The sequence below is a fragment of the Phalangium opilio genome, unplaced genomic scaffold, assembly GCF_054372755.1.
Source record: "Phalangium opilio isolate 3A_F unplaced genomic scaffold, DU_Popi_V2 ptg000079l_1, whole genome shotgun sequence".
NCBI lineage: Eukaryota > Metazoa > Arthropoda > Arachnida > Opiliones > Phalangiidae > Phalangium > Phalangium opilio.
Window position 1 is genome coordinate 3,842,909 of NW_028324187.1, and position 21,145 is coordinate 3,864,053.

Below are 21,145 nucleotides of genomic sequence, written 5' to 3' on the forward strand. Positions count from 1 at the left end.
AAACCTATTGCAGGTACTTGCGTTCTTTGACAATAAGAAATAAAGGCTTTTGAATTGAACTATGTTACTGAACAATGTACAATTGCCTGGAAAAAGCTAAAGAAAGACCTTACAGATCTATAAAAAATTTATTAGGGTACCATCAATTTGGTGCAACGGCGTGTGAGCATCGAGCTAACATTAGAATAACATCATTTATCCTAATAATACATTTGACGTCCAAAATAAACGACCCAAGAATGTGATGGTTATACTTTTCCTTTCCCTTCAAGCGTTTACCCAGAATCCCCCGCTCGATTCTCAGAAACGCCTCCTCTCTGGTCGTAATAGAGTTTGCAATGTAGGAAAGATGAAATTTCTACGGACAACCGAGTTAGCTTGATAGTTAGGAATCTGTGGTTTTTACGAAAGATGCAAGGTAACGAGGCAGCAGGATTGGACTTGAAATTTTTTCAGTTGAGAACTTTCACTTCCCATACCTGTTCATATGACCTAACTATTTCAACCTAGATTCTTCATAATCCTTGCTTGTAAATTATATTCTGCACTAATTCAACTCTATGTTTAATCAGTCTTGATTTTATTCAAGTTAAACTGTGTCAGAGCGTTACTAACAGAAAGACATAGCTGAGACTTTCTCATCGTTGGTTCAAAAAACTGTATTCAACCAGTGGTAATTTTTTAAATAAATTTTACCATAACTCTCAACCGATTTGACTGAAGTTTTGTATCCTGCAAGATGAAACCTTTTTGTACTTAGTTTCTTTGGTCGCGAATCACCTTCAAAAAAACCTGCAGCTTATTGTATTTCGCGATACCAGATTTAAGAAAAAAAAATTAAATTCCGCAAATCTTCACATTGTAGCGAATGGTTCAGCGAGATATCTTTAAAGTCCAGGTAGGCTTATTGTAGGTAGAGTTACAGGTATAAAGTTGAGTATAAGCGGACGGTCGATATAGAGGAGCAGTGTATATATATGGGACGTCAATACCACGGTCCAGTGGTCACGTGACATCTCGGGCGCCTCGGGACGAGTTGACCCAAAGCTACAGAGTATGATTGACCGAGACAAATGGACGGGAACCGTCAGACCATAAGGAGAAAGAGCGACGCTTATAGAAGACGGGAGAATGGAAAGGGGAGTTTTGGTATTATCGACTTAACTGTCACTTGATAGAGCCTGGAGCCGAGGGCTTAAGAACAGCATTAAATTCTTATCTTTTTATGGGGTACATTTTGTAACAAACTTGAGGCAGAAAAATTACTTTCCACTATCTGTAGCTTGGACAAGTTTTTAACAGGATGAAACTCTGCTACATATATATATATATATATAAAAGATATGTCCAAGTTTGGACACCAGGGTTGAGCCGAAATTATATTAGTTTAGGGACCCAAAATGTAATTACCAGATTTTTTGGAGGAGAGTGGGGAACGTATTGCTTCAGGAATGGACTTCAGACTGCTTAGTCTGATATGATTAATTGAGGTTTCGCGCGTCACCTCGAATTTAATTGTCACATAACATTTATCCATAGAAATGGTAAGAGCTGGGGTGTATTTGACGTATTATTAATTGAACATGCATCTTCACTATATTTGGTTGCATTAAATATGTGAATGTAGGCCTTGGTCTGCACGATTTCGGATTAAAGGATTTAATTTCCTTTTTTTTAGCGAAAACCGTTCTGGCATAGGAAATGAGTAATTAAGGTTTAGAAAAAGTTTGTTGCTGCATGCGAAGTAGGAAGCATTTTCTCATTTGCATCTTTTAGGAAGCTACAAATTTCAATTTGCATGATTCAAATTGCAATAATTTCTGGAACTCGCTTGGGGCAAATTCGCCTCTTCAAGAATTACAGTGACTTAACATATATAGTGTGTGTGGACTGTAATTTTAATTTAGTTGACTTAAGGGTTGTACTTTTCCCTATCCTCTTAGAAATCGCTTCAAGCCAGCCACGAAGATAATTCAATGACATGATTGTTTTAAGACTTCAAGACTTCGAGTCTTCGATCGAACATCCCGCCACAGGGCCTTAAAGGGATACTTAAACGTCACATCATTGAACATTTTGAATTTTTTATGATATATTTCACTTAATTAAGTACAGGATTTAATTTTAATACTCCATTTTGGAAATATGCAACGTGTAATGTGTTTTTTAAATATTAATAGAAGTAGATTACCAATTACGTTTAATCTAAGTTTAAATTTTCCAGGTCTAACCTTTCCTCAATTTAATTCGGATTATTTGAAGAAACTTTTAATTGAATTTCAAATTTAAAGTTTCTAACCGTAACTATACGTTTTTCTACCCCTTTGAGATTAAAGGTTGGGGCTGGGAGACTTCTACAACAAGTTTTACTTGTAACAATATTTTCATTATCTAATGAAATTTTCTGGAGTCTTTGGAATCTATACTCTACTCGTATGTTATTCTTCAAGCGCTGTATTTTTACTGCGCACTTTACCTTATCGAATTTTGGTGTAGTAACTCTAATAATCTGGATATAAACTCTAATTGAATCACAAAATCATTGAAGCTTGGAAAATATGACCCGTCTAGCCATTATGACCAACCTTAAGCCTAATTTCATCAAAATGAAAACTAAGTTCTCGAAAGGCGCGTAGGTGCCCCCTATAATGGAATTTAAGAAAACCTGGCGAATACAAATTAGCACTCAGGCCTAACGGTTGTCGGTCCAATAAGGGGGCTTTATTAAAAATGACAAACGGCCAATTAAGCGCGAACCGATATAGGAAACCCCCCTTGCAGTAAGATTAACGAATCTCATTAGGCCTTTAATTGATATTGGCTTATAAATAACGCTCCACTCTTTCCAATTCTCAGGATTAGAGAAACGCGTGGCGCGCCTACTGAGGGGGGACCTCGTACCAGTCTACACGGACGCCCTTAGGAAATGGGATAGAGTTTGGCGTGCCCTTGGGTTCTCGCCTTAAAATCGTTAAAAGCCCTCGAAATGGACCCGAGTTCCCGCTCTTACAAGTTTTCAAAGTCACCTGGACATCCTGGGATCATAAACAGATTTTGAATGAGAAGGGGGAAAAGAGCTGGAGGATGGTCATTAGGTTGGCTTCGCGAGTTTGCGATCAACCCGTTATGGACTTACAGTCAAGCGACGTCGACTTGTACATGCGTCTGATTTAGACAGAATCGAAGGGGAGGATTATACGAGAGTTATTCGAGCTAGTGTTAATGGTAGGGTTAAAATGTTTAGAGAGTTAGCCCTAAATGGATCTGACAGTTGGAGTTAGGCTTAGCCGAAATTGAAGGATTTATGGCATGATGGGAAACTTAATAGTTTGAAATTTGATCAAGGCATAGTTGGAATATTTGAAAATTTTAACGAGTCTCAGCTGCCCAAAAGCATTCACGTTTCACGTTAGATTTAATCTTTTCTGGTTCTTATGTAGGATAGAAAGATCTTCAAGTTCGTTTTATTATAGGAGAGACTTGGACTTTGCACTCGGGGTTTTCCTTGGGACCTTTAAGTGAACGTTTATCACGCATGCAACCGCGATGAAAGATGATCCGGGATTCAATATAATATATTTTGATCACCAAGCGGTTCTGACAATATCAAATCAAACCCATTTCATGATGACGTTACCTCTGACGTCAACCACAAATTGGATTTTACTTGGTTCTCGAAATAATTGTAGGCCCAATTCTCCGAAAAACGTAGGTTGAATTGAGTCCTCAAGAAAACGATTGTGTGCTTCAAGGTTAGTACGAATTTTTTAATTAGGGTTAGATAAAATTTAACATCATCACTTGTTATTAGAAAGACCTAATATGCCACAGTTGCGGCGGGATATCAGGGGTACGCTCTTGGTTGAATCACCTCTTGGATTCGGGTTAGATCAGTTGGAAAGGCCTTAGTGATTGAACTTTTCCGGAGCTGACTTAAAAGGATGGTACAGTGATCTCATTACCCTTTCCCAGACTCTAATTAAGCTTCTAGAATAAAGAGAAACCTTAAAAGACCCGGCTACACTGCGGGTGAATGAAAGTTAAGCTTTATCTGAAATTTCTCCTTCGTATGGTTCTGATTTTTATTTCCTTTAAACCTTAATGATTCCAAAGTTGCTTGATGGCTATGAACCCGTAACAACTTTAGCAACGCCTTCCCCAGCTCAAGGCCTAATAAATGAGAATGAGATAATTATACTGGCCAGAATTCGTTACAAGTCCCTAATTGTCATTAACAATTCAGTGTGGTAGTTTCAAACTGAAGAGTAAAATCCTTTTGATTTTAGCGACTTATTTTTCAGAAGTGAAAATTTAAGCCAAGCCATTCCTTGCAGCGATAAACCTTTGTACTATACCGTTGAGTTTCAAAAGGGAGGACTGTGTTTAGCTTTGGGAATTTGTATTTCTAAATAAATAAAATTTCTATTGTGAGAGTTTCTAATTTCTGCCCTTCTAATTTGTTCCGCACCAAATATCCAGTTATTACGACTCTATTATCGTGTTTCAGAAAACTAATAATTGTTTCGTTATAAAATGAAAAGTAACGGTATTATTATTGTTGAAAAGGGATTGTGAAGGGGCATTTTATGAAAGTATTTGGTGGTGTTCTAGATCACTCCAATATCACTTTAGTTATGTGGCCCATTTGCATTTGAAATTTTATACAAAAAAGCATCGTTTTACAGTCCATATAAATGACATTTATAGACACAAAGAATCATTCCCGCCGCTGGAAGTAATATTTATAAAAAAAATCGAGACTCTTTTGAACGATGTACTGAGGACGTAGCGCAGGACGTGGAGGGATGTGATATTTGCACAAAAATGTCCTCTTTCGAATGATAAATTGAAGATTGATTTATAACAAGTGGTGAGCTACAGAAGACGTTGCGCAGTGGGTAGCGTATCAGTTTGCCACGCTGCGAACTCCGATTCAAATCCCGGCGAGGAAAGTGCAATTTATATGAAATAGTGGCTCTTTTAATTGGTACATTGCGTTTTGTTATTGAATTTCGAGTTTACCTTCATCTTCGCCACCATCAAGTAGTACCTAGGCCCCTCCCTAAAAAAATTCCCGCCATTTTATCGATACACTAACACCGCCTGGTGGACTATCCATTCACTATTTATCGAAATTGTCGTTCTCGATCTCGATGTGAGGGAGACTGACTCCAGAATTAGTAGAAATGTTTATTGGAGCAACAGTTGATAGTGCTGGTTATGTCGATATAAATATAGACCGAATAGTAAATAGTAAAATATACAATTCAATTATTATAACAAGGAAAGGCCACAATTATTTTCCTTAAGTGCCAGAACAACCAAGGCTTACGTTTGAAACTTCAGGTAAATAGCCATATTTTAATATAATACCACGTTATTTTTATTTGTCCCTACCCCGATTGATAAAAAATATATTTTTAATAAGGCCGATCCGATGTTATTAATCTGAATCGTATACTAATACTTAACATTGTTGTCAATAGTTTCTTTCGACTTCTTGCCTAGGCCGACTCTCGAGTCGCTACTGGCCGCGTCCATTTAACATTTTATTCAGTAATTTCCGGTTAGTAGGTGGCGCGCTAAACCATACCCCACTCGATCACGCGCGTCACGACGCAAGCTGCTATAGCTATAGCGCGAGCAGCGCAGCGTCTGGGAGCGCGGATTGAGTGGGCTATGCCTAAACCGACTTAAATTAGGCCAGGCCCGTAGCCACGGGGGGGCACCAGGGGGCAATGCCCCCTCAAAAATATATCCTGCCCCCTCAAATAAGATTTCGGTTTGCCCCTAAATGCCCCCTCAAAATTTTTCAATGCCCCCTTATCAAATTAACTTTGCCTCTGTAATGAATATTTTCATTTTGGTACACAAATATTAACTATTTAAAATGTATATCAACATATTTTAGACTTTATTGTCTTTACCTGTGTATATTCCTGATACGCTTGGAGGTTTTTACTTGATATATCCCTGATTCATTTGTATGTTTTAAATTCCCTTTTGATATGTATCCCTGATACACTGGAATTTTTAGCTTTTTGTCGTTATCCTTGATATATATCGCTGGTTTTGTCATCCAGGACCAAAATATTATGTGGAGTACAGCGAGGGGTCGGACGTTTTGGAAAAAGTGTACGGGATTTCGAAATCCAATTTGATTTCTTCGGATTCCGTTTGATTTCAGAATTCGATAAAATCTAATGAATTTCAAAGAAATTTGAGATTTTTCCCGTGATTCCGTCGGATTTTGCTATTTTTCCCGTGATTTCGACGGATTTTGCGATATTTCCCTTGATTTCGTTGGATTTTGAGGTTTTTCACGTGATTTCCTCGGATTTTGAGATTTTCCCCTTGATTTCGTCGGATTTTGTGATTTCTTTGGTTTTTGGATTTCGTGAATTTTGTAATGGATTTCACGATTTCTTTACTGATTTTGTTTCTTATTTTGTGATTTCGCTTCTGATTTCGTGATTTCGCTTCTGATTTCGTGATTTTTATGTTGATTTCGTGATTTCTTTGTTGATTTCGTGATTTCTTTGTTGATTTCGTGATTTCTTTGTTGATTTTGTGTTTTTTTCCTGATTATATGATTTCTTTAATGATTTTGTGATTTCGGATTTTTTATTTGATTTCGAAATCAGCATTGATTTCGGATTTCTTAAATTGGATTTCACGGGTAGCGTACGGGATTTTATGAATGACCGACCCCTAGGGGTACAGACTTACATTTGACGCCAGGCAAGCTTTTCTTGCCCAACTCGCGTATTTCCCTAGCCTACGAAAAAGATCTGACTAGAAATTTAGAATTGTTTATTAAGAATTTATTTTTTACACTTTTTAAAAAGTTTGATTTTCAAATGTTAAATGAGTGTCAATAATGTAAATTGCGGAAATATTTATTGTCTGACATTTTGATATTATGTTATTCTATAAAGAAAATTCCATTTGCCATGCCCCCTCACAGAAAGATACTGCCCCCTCTGCGTAACTTTTCTGGCTACGGGCCTGAATTAGGCCCGCGTCCATTTAACATTTTATTCAGTAATTTCCGGTTATTAGGTGGCGCGCTAAACCATACCCCACTCGATCACGCGTGTCACGACGCAAGCTGCTCTCGCTATGCCTAAACTGACTTAAACTAGGCCCCTCCCAGAAAAAAAAGATAACTCTGACTTCATGGAAGCGGATTAGACTGACTCGAACGTTCTCTCTTTACTTGAATGAGATCTTGCTAAAATTTATTATAATAGTATTTAATACACTAGACACTAAAATATTTCAATATTTCGTCGATATATTCATCATCTTACCTATTAATCGATCCTATGTAAGCCGATCCTGCAGATTATACATCTAATTACGCGAAATGTTATAAAATCCAAGGTTTTTATATTTCACTATCCCTTTGAGGAATGATTATTCGCCGTTATTCCTTTTGTTTCGAGGGAAGTGCGGTGTCGTTAAGGACTTTGTCTTTGTGTTTAGAACAGTGAAGGGATTTCGAACAGTCCATAAAAGTTCCTCTTTCGCATCCGTTGACAATAGATCATTGTTAGGCAACCAGGCGCCCCTATTGGTTCATGGAGATACCTATAATGTTTATAGCTTTAGAGGTTATACTAAGAGTTATCTATAGGCCAAGGCTTAGGTTGGCTATATTGTCATCATCCTAATAGGCTACAAAACCAAGGCCCATAAATACAGCACTTTTGTATAAAACACTAGGGCATCATACTCAGCCATGGAATCCAGGCTTTTATGGCATGGTGAATAATGTAGAAAACAGTAAGATATAGGCTATACACTTCAAGTGCCGTTTGCGAACTAGCTTTTGTAAACCTCATAGGGGACATAGCCTTTTATTTTTCAATTTAATTCAATGTTTATTTTTAATGTACCTTCAACTCAAATGGATAGCTCTCTCTAATTTACAAGCGATACAAAGTTTCTCACTTACGAGCCGTTACCTTATTTATGTTACAACAAATAAAAACTTTATTCTGTAGAGACTCTTCTAAGAAATCCTTTTGCCACACCGGGATTAAGTTGAAAACTTAAAAAAGCGTTATTTTCACTACCTACTAGGTGCTACTCTATACAGTGGTTTTTTTTTTCAAGTCGGTAAAAGATTAAACTCATCGTACCGTAGGCCAACTTGAAAGCTCTCACTAAGAAGAGCAATTTTTTCGCTTTAAAAAGAAGTTGGGAAAAGAGGTTTTTAGATTCGAAATTGGAAAGATAAGACTGTAGTTTTCTCAGCAGGCCTCTTTAACAATCGTTAAGCCTTTGCAGCGCCCCCAAGAATAGAAAACTTCTAATGAAAAATGTATCGGTTTGACCCCCCTCTAGATGTGGCCTCTAGTTTTAAGCCTCCTGGACTTAGAAAACTTTGTTTTTGGACGACTCGACATTTTCTTAGATTCTCTCTCTCTTGTTTTCGGAGAAAAATAGCAGCGGGGTTAAGACCTTGTCAAAGATATTCTACTTGACGTCTGGCCAGGCACGTTCCTCCGCTATTTGTTTCACTTTTAAACTTTAAATTGGACTAGAACATAAAAGTACTGACAGCGTAAAATGATAGGGCTTAAATATGTACCACTACTACCTTTGAAACTGATATTATTTCGTACTGAAAATATTTAACAACGGTTCTAAATAATACATCTTATGTTCTGTACTTCAAATCTTCACGTTTTGGAAAATATATGAATAAAATCTTGACAGACAATGTAGTTAAGAGAAGCAAACATTTAGGGTGAATCTTCAACGTCATATTCTCGTAGAACCCCTGTAGAAATGTTTTGCCCTCAGCCAATTCGAGTTAAAGGAATAGCGACGTGATTTAAAAATTATCTCAAATCTAAAGAAAACCTTACTTTTTTGAGAGTTTAAACTCTTCTGATTCCAAAAATATGCTTGATAAATATTTAAATATGAAGGAAAACACAGAAAAAACACTTTGAAAATTTGAAATTTGGGGGACAAAAGCAAATTTGCGGGGAAGATTTTTGGCGGGTTTTCTCCTTGCTGCGTCACTCACGGCATCTCGCGGAAAAGCCAAGCGCGAGCGCTCGAGTCTACTAATGCCACGCGAATATGAATAAAATAGGCTTAACGCGGCGCGCGCGGAGACAGGCGTCACGTGAGCGATATCTAGAGAGAAAATTTCTCCTTACTACGTCATCAAACGAAACAAATTTGAACTAGGCCTTTTCCAAACACTATACTTTGATTGCAATTTTATAAATTGCTACGAAACCAAATAAAAAAGTAAACATATCATAATAAACTAGATTTTTCAAGGATTTTTTTCGCATTTTAAGTTTGTGGATGACGAAAATTATGTCACTAACACTTTAAGCAGGGTCCTTTTATATCTCTTTCTGGAGCCAGCTTTTATTTCTGAAACAAGTTTTTCACAAGCGGGATTGTGTAAAAATATTTTTACTCTTCTCATAATCATTAAGATTAAATTAAAAAATTCATAATTTTCTTACGTAAAATAATTAAAATTACATTGTGCTACAGACGGACGTTACAAAATACCAAACTTTAACCTTTTCTATTTAGTTCATACGCATCAGCTACAGTTCCTCACTAATCTTTTCCAGACCTCTGGTCTTACAGATGTAAATTGCAAAAGTAATTGCAATCTTTATTCAAACCAAAAACTCTGGCAATTTTTAGGACTTTGGTCTAAGCCTTTAAATATAAACACACTCTACGCTGTACTTAATTTTATCGGTCTAGAGGGACTTTCCTCGATTCACGGTCATTTTAACACAGCGCGTTCGTAAGAATGAAAAAGTATAGTTGGAAACGTTTAGGTCCCTAGTTAGGTAGGCCTAACGCTAGCGACGGGAAATCTTGGCTCTAATCCTTTCGAAATAATCCCGAGGCGTTTCTCGGCCGTTTCACTTAGAATCGTATTAAAAGAGACGGTCTGGGAAAGACCCCTACTATTCGCGTCACCGACTCTCATCGAATTTCCTCCTCTCATTTGCCCGAAGGACTTGCGTGGGACTATCTTCGTCTGAAGCGCGGGAGTCCGAAAACCCCGGTACTGGTGGTCAACCATCCACGAAAGCGCGAGGGGCGAAGCGTGCTTACGTTACAGATATAAGGCGGTGGATTGAACTAGGTAGGTTCAGGTTCAGAACTCCTTCCGCTACAGTTCTGTCCAACCGGTAATAAAATTAAATTCTCTTTGCCGCTCGTGCTAACTCGGCTAAACGAAGAAGGCTTCCATTGTACTTACACTCAGAGTTCAGGACGTTATGTACTCTGTTCCCCTGTGATAACCTACATAAGAAGTAGATTAACTCGAGGCTATGAAAGAAATTCACATCATTTCCGTCCAAATGCCTAACATATAAAAAAATTAAATCGGATTGATAATTGATGAAACATTTAACATTTTGCATCTTAGTAGCGATAACCTCGTAGTAACCCATTTCTGTGTACTGGTGTAGTGTCAGTGTACTCTAGGGCACGAGGGCGGTACCCCGGAAACAACAAATAAAACTTTTGTTCGAATTAAATAGAGGAGACGCGCTGTTATACTACAGTTCGTCGTCGTAGGAGGTTACGCGTGGGTGGAGGAAACTTACAGGGTCTCCGCTTAGGCGATGTCAATGTCCGAATCTTTACCCTTTTCGTATATATAACAAATTGTTGGACGCACCCCCGAACTGTCTCCGTTTCTGTTGACGCTGATTGAAGGGTATACTTTTTTAATGTCGTGCTCGCCCCGAGAATCTTTGATACAGTCAAAAGGAATTATACGTAAGAGGTATTTTTAGAGTTGACGGGTTTAATTTTTTATTTAATTGCCCTAATGTCCGGTTCACCAAATTTCAACGAATAAGAGGGCAAAAATAAAGGTCACGCGTTTAATTTACCCAAGAAATTCTGTTGGCCTACAGGACGAAGATGGATACTGGCCCAGGGGTCCCAAAAAACATATATCCTAAGAGGGGGTCCATTGATACGTTACCATCCATTGTACCGCATTCCCGACGTTCGTAATGCAGTAAAAGACCAAAATACTATGTAAAATTGCACAATAACGTGTGGCACACTTACGGATAGTGACGGGAATGGCTGATTACTTATGGTACTTAATAATAAGTAAGCTGGCGGCGCCTTTGAATAGCTTTAATTACTTTCGGAAGATGGGTTGATGAGCAAAAAAATAAATCTCCAGACCTACATACAAACCATAACTAGATTCGTATCTGACTAGATGACGCTTCAGAAATTTGTCCCAGGCTACATACTAAAGATAATAAATTCCATACCATGATAAGACTTCCACGAATATATTAACTGAAACCGTATACCTTCACAATTCCAATGAAGGTAACTTAAAGATGGTACCAACCTTCGAGTTTTTCTGACACCAAATTTTTTTATCCTTTCACATCGGAACGTTTCCGGTCTTTTAGGCTCCTGGGAGTAATTTCAAAGCCGTGAGGTTGTATGTTTATATAACACGTGTCGAAGAGATACTATAATTTTCCTGTAAACCCTTAAGGTATAGTCCTTATCACTTATAGAAAATGTCACTCAGACCCATGATGGGGTTTTCACAAATGAGAGAGTAAAAGCGCAAAGACCATATCAGATTTGGTATTTTACTTTTACTATCGCGTTTGTGAAGCTGTCTTGAAATTTCTCGTCAGGCTCGAGGCTATTTGCTCATTCAACTCTATAACGGTTTCGAAATGACTTATTTGCAACCAGGGGAGATGAAATGGGGCTGGAAATAACCCCTTGTCATTTCATTTCGCCAAGTTAGGCTTAGCCAGGCGAGGCGACAGAACACTATTACACGCGCTGTTCGTTTTCATCCAATTAATGGCGTTGAAACCCCAAGGGTCTATATTATACTTCCATATCTACTTAGGGGTTTTTAGGTTGCTTCCACCGTTATCTTTACTAATACTCTCATCGCGAATGTTAGTTTAAAACTGGTTGCTTGTTGTCGCTTCCGACTGGAGTGCCATCCTTAACACCCGACGCGCAAATACCCTTAAAATGTTGCGTTGACGTGTTCCTCGGGGATTCTAATCTTATTACATCAGTTGTCAACATCCTTTTTTGCTTTCTTTTAATAATAAAAAGCCAATTCTAAAGTCAGATATTGCTTTGGATTATGAAAAAAAAAATTATTTGATCTTACTATATTTTATTTCAATTGGTAATCAATGATTACATCCTTAAAAATATAATACTTTTCTTCACTGAGTGGAAAAATTGGCTTTCTTCTTGAAATTATTGATCCGAATTAATTCAAAAGAAAAATAATCACAAAAAATTCGGTATCGAAGAGCGAAAATACTGCTAGACGTTTTTCATATCGAAAATGAAATTGTAAAGATTTCTCTCGCAATACTTGTTGGCATCAGATGTTATCATACCTTTCTAAGTACAAAAGTCAACGGTATTCTTAGGCCTAAATCGATTTTTCTATTAAGAATGCCTACGTAGTACCAAAAGCAGACTAAAGTAGCAGTAAACCTCCAGAAACAATCTTAGAAAGAGTAAGACCTACCTTTCAATGAAAAATCCGGAACGAACTGCTTTTAAAACTCAAGTTTGATTAATTTATAAAATTTAGAAAATATTTGCGTGTCTTCTTCCTTTTGATGCGAGGCGTAAGTTTACAGAAGATGAATCGTGAGTTACTAATTCATACGTAACAAAGTTGGGAAATTTTTTTGCATTAAAATTTTTATAAAATGCAACCATTATACAAGGCCCTCGTACGTCTCTACTTCTATACAAATTACTTGGGCTCCGAAACGAAGTTGAGAAAGAAATAACATATTCCGCATAAAAAGTTCCAGGAAATCGAAAACATCCCGGTCCATACCAGAAAATAAAATAAAAAAATAAATTTCGATCGTCCTCCCCCAAAATCCCCCCTGCCCCTGAAGCATTGCTCCGAACTGCACCCAGTGCAAACCAAGGAGTGTAACCTTATAACTCAAGGCACCTCGCTCGCTACCCCGCGAGTTTATGGGCAACAGCTCCCAGCAATAAAAAAATAAAGAATTTATATATCTCCCTTTTTTTTGGGAGCAAGATTCTTTTGGTTATTCCATTCCCCTTCTTTTCTATTTTCTCGATGCCGAATGTATATTCAGTCACACTCTCAGATTGATTCAATTCCAAGATAACGTTTCTGGTTAAAATTCGTATCAATCTTAGATTGTAAATCCGCTACGGAATGAACAAATGGCAAGGAGGCGAGACAAAAGGAGGTTTTTCTTTGTAAGAACATTCGTTTTGTTCAGTCCTTCCCTTCTGTACCCCCACGTTTTTTGACGCTTCTAGGGTTAAAACCTCGGTTTTAGGCTTAGCTCGAGAGAAAAAGATGAAAACGAAAATCTATCATGAATTTGAATTCATTTCTTTAAAACGGGGACGAGCATTGCTCTCTTTTTTTTTCAGGATAAAAATTGAATCTAGAGTTGTTTTCGGAAGGGGGGTTAAAAAGATATCGGATATTTTAGATCTATTTTCGATTATCATTGGTTTTTCTTCGAGGGGCCAAGATGGAGGGGGGGGGGGTTTAAAGCCGTTTTTACACGAGACAATTTGGAACCATTTTCAACCATTTTGGTAAGGCCTACTTCCTTTTTGGAAAAATAATAATTGCATTTTTCTCACTAAACATCTCATATTTTTAAAAGAAAAATATTCCATTTCTACCTTTTCCAAAATAGTTTCAAGGTATCTCGTGTGAACGCAGCTTAAGAAGTTTTACCATAAACCATTTTAAATGGATATTAAGGTTTATTGTTCTACAGGAGATTTCTGGCGATTGTAACGGCTTTATTTGCAGAAATTTAGAAATATCCAATCTATTTCCTTGTAGTTCAATAAAACCATATGATTTAAGTCATTGAAATCAATTTAGTTTGATTTATTCAATTCAATTTCGAAACTTCAATACCTTGCCCGTATTTTGGCCTCTAGCGATAGATGGCGTATACCGCGAAGCTTGTGGGCTTTTCGGTCAGCTGAACTCATAGGGGCCCTATAGAAGCTGGGAAAGCGGGTTTTGGGTAAATATTGGCTACAGTTACATTTAGGTCCACGTTTGGTTTGTTTAAGGGACAGGCTTTGTTTTATGATGCCAAAGAAAACACCTTGGATAAATTTGATTACTTGGAACTACGTTTCATCCCTGAGATAAGAATTAATCTTACTTTAAACTAAATAAAATTAACAATTAAGCTATAATAAATAGTATTAGGTTCAAAATATTTAAAGTAAAACAAGATTATGGCAAATTTATTGGGTTCTGTTTCGAAAAAACAAATTCTCTACACATACGGTTTTTGCAATTTTGTTTTAGGTGTGACCTGAAAAGTCTAAACAAAGAAGGGGGAATATCTTTATAGTAAGAACTTATATATCTGCAGGATCTACACGGTTTTGCTACTTTGCATACTATAAAAACATTACCTTAAATTGTAAGAAAAGACCATTTCTATGTTAGAGAATTGGGAATTTGGGAGTGTTTTTCACCGGGTTTTCTAGCGCTGCGAGAAAGATGGTTAACGGCCCATCCCTCCCTTGAGAGAAATGTAAGAAACTAGGCCTAGCTATTCGCACACACGCTGGAAAGTACACCGAGTGAGTGAGAAAAACGGTTGTGCCTGAAGGGGGATTTCCTTTTTAAAGAAAGACGTATAAAGCTACCCTTTCCGCTCACTATTCGAAATGGTTCCAAACGGCTACGGCTAAGGCTTCAACGTTGTTCTCAAATATCCAAGAATTTTTTTTTTCGCTTTTTTTCTATATGCAAGTACCACTATTAAGGTATCTTTATCTCATAGCTAAAGTATCGTATCTCCTTAAGCCTTTGTACGATTGTACTTAAGATTATTCTGTTTTAAAGGTGTCGATATCGAGTAATGCCATATATATGCCCCGCTGCGATCTTTAAGTTTCTTTGTGAAGGAATATTTGAAATGTTTTATTGATCTATATCTTATCGATTTTTCATCTTAACAGTTTGACACTTGAATATGTTTTATATTTTAATTTAGTATTTTTGGTTTAATTTATCACAAATCAAGTGATGTTAAGTGAATGTTTGGCAGTTTTAGTAATTTAAAAGTTAATTAATGCGCTAAAATGGAAAAGTTTTAATTTAGAACACACTTCTTAATTAAAATAGTCTTACCTCAAGTTTGGATACAAAAATTTTCCACAATTTATTTCACCCTAAAAAAAATTAAAAACTTCTTCAATAAAACCTATAATTATTTAATTTTATATAGGTTCCTTTATATATCTCTCTAAAGTATACTGAAGATACTAAAGATAAGTAGTATCTTCCAAAACATCCACTGATTTAGAGCCAATAGGAAGAAAGGCGGAAACATAAATTATCAAAGAAGGGAATAACTTACTCATAGCGCGTATCTTTTTCCCCGAAACTTCTTCTATATTTGCTCCAGACTATCAGGCGTATACTCTATATATATATAAAGATAGTATTTACGGGAAATCATCTTTTTGGCTTATTTCCAAGCCTGTTTGGTCCCATTACCTCTTATGGCATCGCAAATAACAAACCCAGAATTTATAGCTATCTAGTCTTCCAGCTCCCTATCTATTTTATAAAAAATATGAAACACGAACGGTGGCTGAGCAAGCCTTACTCTCTTATTGGATTGGGACCTCGGGGTCATCGTCAAACCAATCGTACCATCCAATACCACCGCCTCCTTCAAAACAAAAACCCTTAGGGCTCGTAACTTTCACGTGAAACGCCTCATTAGTTGATTAAAAACAAAAAAAATGCGCGTGGTAAATTATTTTAAGTGTATTTAATTCTTATACACTCATTAAAGAGAGATTTCAAAAGTTTAAAAATCAAAGTAAAATTCAGGTGCATCTAAAGGACTCACTTCAATTTATTTTTATTTTTTTTTTAATTCAACCTTTAAAACTAATTTTAAAAGGCTGAAAAAATGTATATTGTTTTTATGATTTTTCTGGGGTCTGTTCTAAGCATAATATTATTTTTATTAATTTCCCTGCGTTTCTTTAAAACTGGTTAAAATTAACTTCGTTTAAGAATTTTAAGCACTGAAAGAAAGAAAACATTCAGGGGCAAACGTTAGCGTTAGTTTTCCATAGAACGCCTGTAGAAATGTTTTACCCGCAATACGTCAATGCGTGGGGCGAAGCTGAACATTAGGGGCTTTCAAGCCTTATTAATAAATAATTTTTTCTAATTATTTTTATACGTTCTAGAATTTAATTAGGCCTTAATTATTTGTAATTATTTTAATCACAGGTTCAAAGGAAGTCCCATGTGCCTCCAGAAAAATGCCTCGGCATCAGCGCTACAAGCATCACATCATGGAAATTTTAGTAAAAATCATTTGGTGTTTCCCGACCAATCAACAGACGCTATCGTTTATGTTACAGTAAGTTACAGTTCTATTAGATAGTTAAAGTAAGAAATTTTGACTTGGAAATATCAGAATTTAAAATTCAAACTCGCGAAAACGTAATTGCTCTGAATTTGTAGCATTTGGTTTTAAAATAAAAAAGGGCGTGTTTTCCATTAGCTTTTCATGTTTGAATTAGAAAAATTCAAAGTTTTACTTGAGTAGAGGTTATCACGCGAAGTATGGAAATTGAATATAAAGTTTAACAAAGAATAGCTACGTGTCTCCTCCCATATTTATGTCAAAACGGTTTGAAAGCACGCGATATGTCAACGTTGATTTCGAATTTGGGTCCACTGCTCTGACAGGGTCTCGCAATCAATAACGTTAGAAAGACAGTCCAAGCGTGGGTAAAAATACCATCATTCCGTAGACTCTATGTCCCCGTTAGTGAAGCCTTGCCATGCCACGCCAAGGGTCGAGAACTTAATGAAGTATATATATATATACGTCGATCTAACGTCCGCACGGCATATCTAACCGTTTTCTTTCGACCAGAGCGTACGTTCCTCTCCATATAGATGAATCTCTAGAATTCTTGGTGTCATATGTTTTTTTTTGGGACCATTGAAGACGTGGCACGCTAGGAACTTTAATAGTTTGACTTTTCTATGGGTTGAAGTTAGGCTTAGCTATAACGTAAAAAGGGGTTGACAAAGATAAGCTTTATTGTTTTAGTTATTTTTAGCAGAACAAGGCAAATAGAAAATAACGAGAGAAATAAGGCCTTGGAGTGGATTTAAACTCAATAATGCAATTCTTCGTGGTTTATAAAAATGTAAGAAGAGTTTTCCATTTGTAGTACAATTTCATCAAACTCTATCAGAATTTTTTAGTTAGGCTTAAGTTCCCCACCCACCCCCATGTGCCATCTTTTACTTTTAGTCTTGTCGCCTATATCTTTGGAGTAAACTTACGTCCCTTCCTTGTCTTCTTTACTCCATATCTTGGTGTCGTCTGCATATGACAGGACACGCTTGGTTCTATCAGAAAATGCTGATGGTTACAAACGTTGCGATGAAGATGTTTTCAAAAGCGCGGGAGTACGTGCTGCTATGTGGGCCTTGGGAAAACGTTTTCCAAGCGGTATATATGAAAAGGGTATACTTCAATATACAGCTTTAGTTTGTCAAACAATCTAAAAGCGGGAGTTTGTGTGCGAGAAGGCTCAAATCGCGTCAACTCCGGATGACTTCAAGCATAGGTGCTATGTGTTAAGAGCTTTTTGTCATAAAGCAAACGGGATATCTATATTGTTGTTTATATAATATGGAATGCGTTGCTTGGTGTTAAAAGGATATCAAAAAATTTCTAAGGACATTTTGGAATTTTCAAAGAAACTCAAGTTCTGTAATGAAAACGTGTTTGTAAAAATAATAGTTATTTTGCAATTTAAAATCATACCCGTTTCTTTAAACCTTGGTTACTCTGAATGATTATCATAAGAGAGATCCAGCTTTAATCTATCTCTCTGTCTGTCTGTTAATAACGCTCTCACAGCTTAGCTTAAAATATGATTAGTTACTTATAATATTATGAAAATTGCTATTTCCATGACCAGGGAATTAAAAGCAGACGACTAGCTAATCCACTGCCAGCGGTAAAATTATCTGTATATTAGAAATCATGAAATCAGGGATGATAAAGCAAGGAGTGGAACCAGAACGTTATAAATTCTATAAGCAATAAGAATATTATGGGACTGGGGAAGAATGTAAGATTTAAATCTACAAAAAGATTCATGTAAACGTTCTTATGTTTAATATTGTTAGAAAGGCCTAATAGTAAAACGAATAACTTCAAAGGAAAACCACGTCTGTGCTGGCCACATTCTATCTTTTTCCATAGAGCCACTCACTCTAGATTATTCGTTTTAAAGCACTGGGCCATTATAAGAGTCGGGAGTAACTGAGGCACGATTCGCTCGTAAAATGAAAAAGATAAAATTGGGAAATAAAAAGAAATTCAAGAAAAGAAAAAGACCCCGTAAAAACTGTTGGTTCCGTACCATCTTGCTAAGATTTTGAGTGACTCTCTCTCGCCTCATCTGGAGAAGATGCCTCGGACCAATTTTACGATCCAATCTTACGGGTTACGTCCACCTTCAGGAGACAGAACTCAAGTCTCTTTTTGAGAGCAACCTGATTCTTTTTATTTTTCTTGAAAGTAGTTTTTGATAGGAACCAGAAAGTAGAAAAAGGACTGTACTTTATTTACAAGCATATATTTTAAAGGGAGTATGAAGGGTTCAAAGAAGTTTATTTTATTATTATATAATATTGTATTAATACGGTTACAGTTTAAGAAACAACAACATACGTTTTCGCCTGTAAAGGTCAATGTATTTTCTGTTTGAAATGCAACGACATTTTAGGGTATATAAAGAACTAAAAAAACTATATTTGAAATATCTTTTGAAACTAGCTGCTAAGTGCAACATGTTCCGAATTTCAATGAAGGTACTTACCTGTCTTATTTGACAAAATAGACAGAATTCGATTTAAAAAAAACCAAACCAAATCTTAAGAGCACCTTTCAACATTTCTTCTTATATATACTTCAAGGTGAGATTAAAAGAACCTCATCCAAGTATGAGATGATACCACTGTTTAAGGCTTGTTATTTCCAAACTCCTTAGTATATATAGTATCGTTTTACCTTTTACCCTGGTTGAAATTCGTGTTAAAAACCAATGAGATGCCAATGTAAAATAACTTTTTCTTCGGTGAAACTGTCTCCCATATTTCTAATATTGTACTAGAAAAAAAATAAGGAAAATATTGACTTTTATAAAAGACACCTTAAGTGCTGTTTTGAAATCAGTTCCCATTTAGACAGGGATATATCAGAGCTACCAATTGATGAAAAGAATTTACAAAATACAAAATGAACTTCAAAATATATTAGTATTTTTGCTATAGAATTTGGCCAGGACTAGAAAATGAACTAATAATCTAGTTTGTTAATTTAAACATATTAAAATCCAAAATTTTACTTTGTGATCGACAGGTAATTGTTGTTTTCTACACGGCAATAATACTGCTTCTACTGGGCACAAATATCAGACGGTTCCGACGGAAGCGAGATTCTAAGCGTAAAAAGCGGAAGCGGAAGTGTAAGAAACGTGATCTGGTGGTCAGAGTTGACTCTTCTACGGGTATTTGTCAGACGACGTCATCGTATCAGGATTGCGATTTGGACTACACGACCAGCGTCTGATTGGCTACGATGTCGGTGACGCAATTGAAACCCAGTGCTTTAACAAAAAAAAAACGTTTTGTGAGCGAAAATTTAACAGTTTTTAATTAAATATTAAAGACAATAATCAAGCAAGAAGGTTAGGAAGAAGTACTCATATTTTAAATAACCAATTAGTAATTAAAATGAAAATAATGATAATTACTAAAATATTTTTAATGATAAACCGAAAGACGTGAACTAAGTTATGCTGATAACTGTACTTATTAAAAAATGCAAGTACTTGACCTATATGGTGATTTATGAAAGTAATTATAAATTTATAGCCTTTAATTATAGATAACTCTGTAATTAATTTCAGAAGAATTTATTCAATTCAATTTAATTTACGAATAAAGCAAAGTACATTAGAGCTAATTAAAAATTTTAATTAAAATCAAATATTGATGTAGATCATAAGCGTAATTAACAATTTCTGTTAATGATTAAGTAATTACAAATTGTGATACTGTGATAATAACATTAAATTTATTTAAAACGCTGTTTATAATTTAACATAGTACAATCGCCATTGGTACGAATGGAAAAATAATACTTTAAAATGAATTCAATATGAACTATATTAAGTGTTTAAAGGATTAAAAAATGCCCAACATATCACGAACCTAAGCGAAGACCCATAAGATATTGTAAAAATTGTGTTTGTAATATACTTGTATAACAGATGTTAATAAACCGAGTTAATAAAAAATGAATTTAATTTATAGGCCTATTTATAAAAACCAAAAAATTCCTAACTTTTTTTGAAGTGTCTTCACGCAGATTTAGAAAACTGAAATGATTTAGTCCTTGAATTGATTTAGTCCCATTTCCCCATAATAGTTCTCCCAAACGCTACTTATCGCAATCCCAGTTTACCCAAAATAATTTCTCCCAATGATTTTTATCCCAAATTTTTATTTCTCCCAAAATTAAAACAAGTATCGTATACATTTTACTATTCTAAATTAAATCCATATTTTATTGCCTCCAAAACTCTTCGGGTGTTTTAGCGCCGTAGTCCAATTGTTCTCTTAGAATATTCCGTTTGTTCTCAAGATCGCGGAACATTTTTAGAGGTGGTCTAACAGGGTGAAGACGGCTCAGGGAGTCTATTTCAATTTCTTGATGGACCTCTTCTCTTTTCATAAACTGTATGAGTTCATAGATGTTGGGATGGAGGACCTACAACGTTTTGTTCCACTTGTTATGTGTGCCTTCACAATCATTGTTCGTTCTTGCATCCGCGTTGTCACCATGGCACCACATGAATTCTGCAGGGCTGAAAGATAAACCATGGATTGCGGCGATTGTTTGTATGGCGCGAAACATACGATCATAAGTTTCGCGAGATTTATCTGGTAGCAATACAAATAGCTGAGGTACAGAGTTGATAAAATAGTGCTGGTGAAGCTTTGAATGTT

The 21,145-nt window shown here is 36.1% G+C and overlaps 1 protein-coding gene across 4 annotated transcripts in view; it reads left to right on the plus strand.

Annotated features, from left to right (window-relative positions):
* Positions 1-20,427, plus strand: part of LOC149654255 (uncharacterized) — a 32,040-nt gene extending 11,613 nt beyond the window's left edge. The window contains exons 1-4 of one of the 4 annotated variants that reach the window (XM_089845709.1): positions 2,052-3,752; positions 3,812-3,944; positions 16,328-16,460; positions 19,494-20,427. In XM_089845709.1, coding sequence (XP_089701835.1) covers positions 16,344-16,460; positions 19,494-19,703 — 327 coding nt within the window. In that variant the 5' untranslated portion in view covers positions 2,052-3,752; positions 3,812-3,944; positions 16,328-16,343 and the 3' untranslated portion in view covers positions 19,704-20,427. Of the gene's footprint in view, positions 1-2,051; positions 3,753-3,811; positions 3,945-5,201; positions 5,347-9,441; positions 10,145-16,327; positions 16,461-19,493 lie in introns of those variants that run through there. The other 3 variants (XM_089845708.1, XM_089845710.1, XM_089845707.1) reach the window with 3 other exon arrangements.
* The last annotated feature ends 718 nt before the right edge of the window (positions 20,428-21,145 follow it).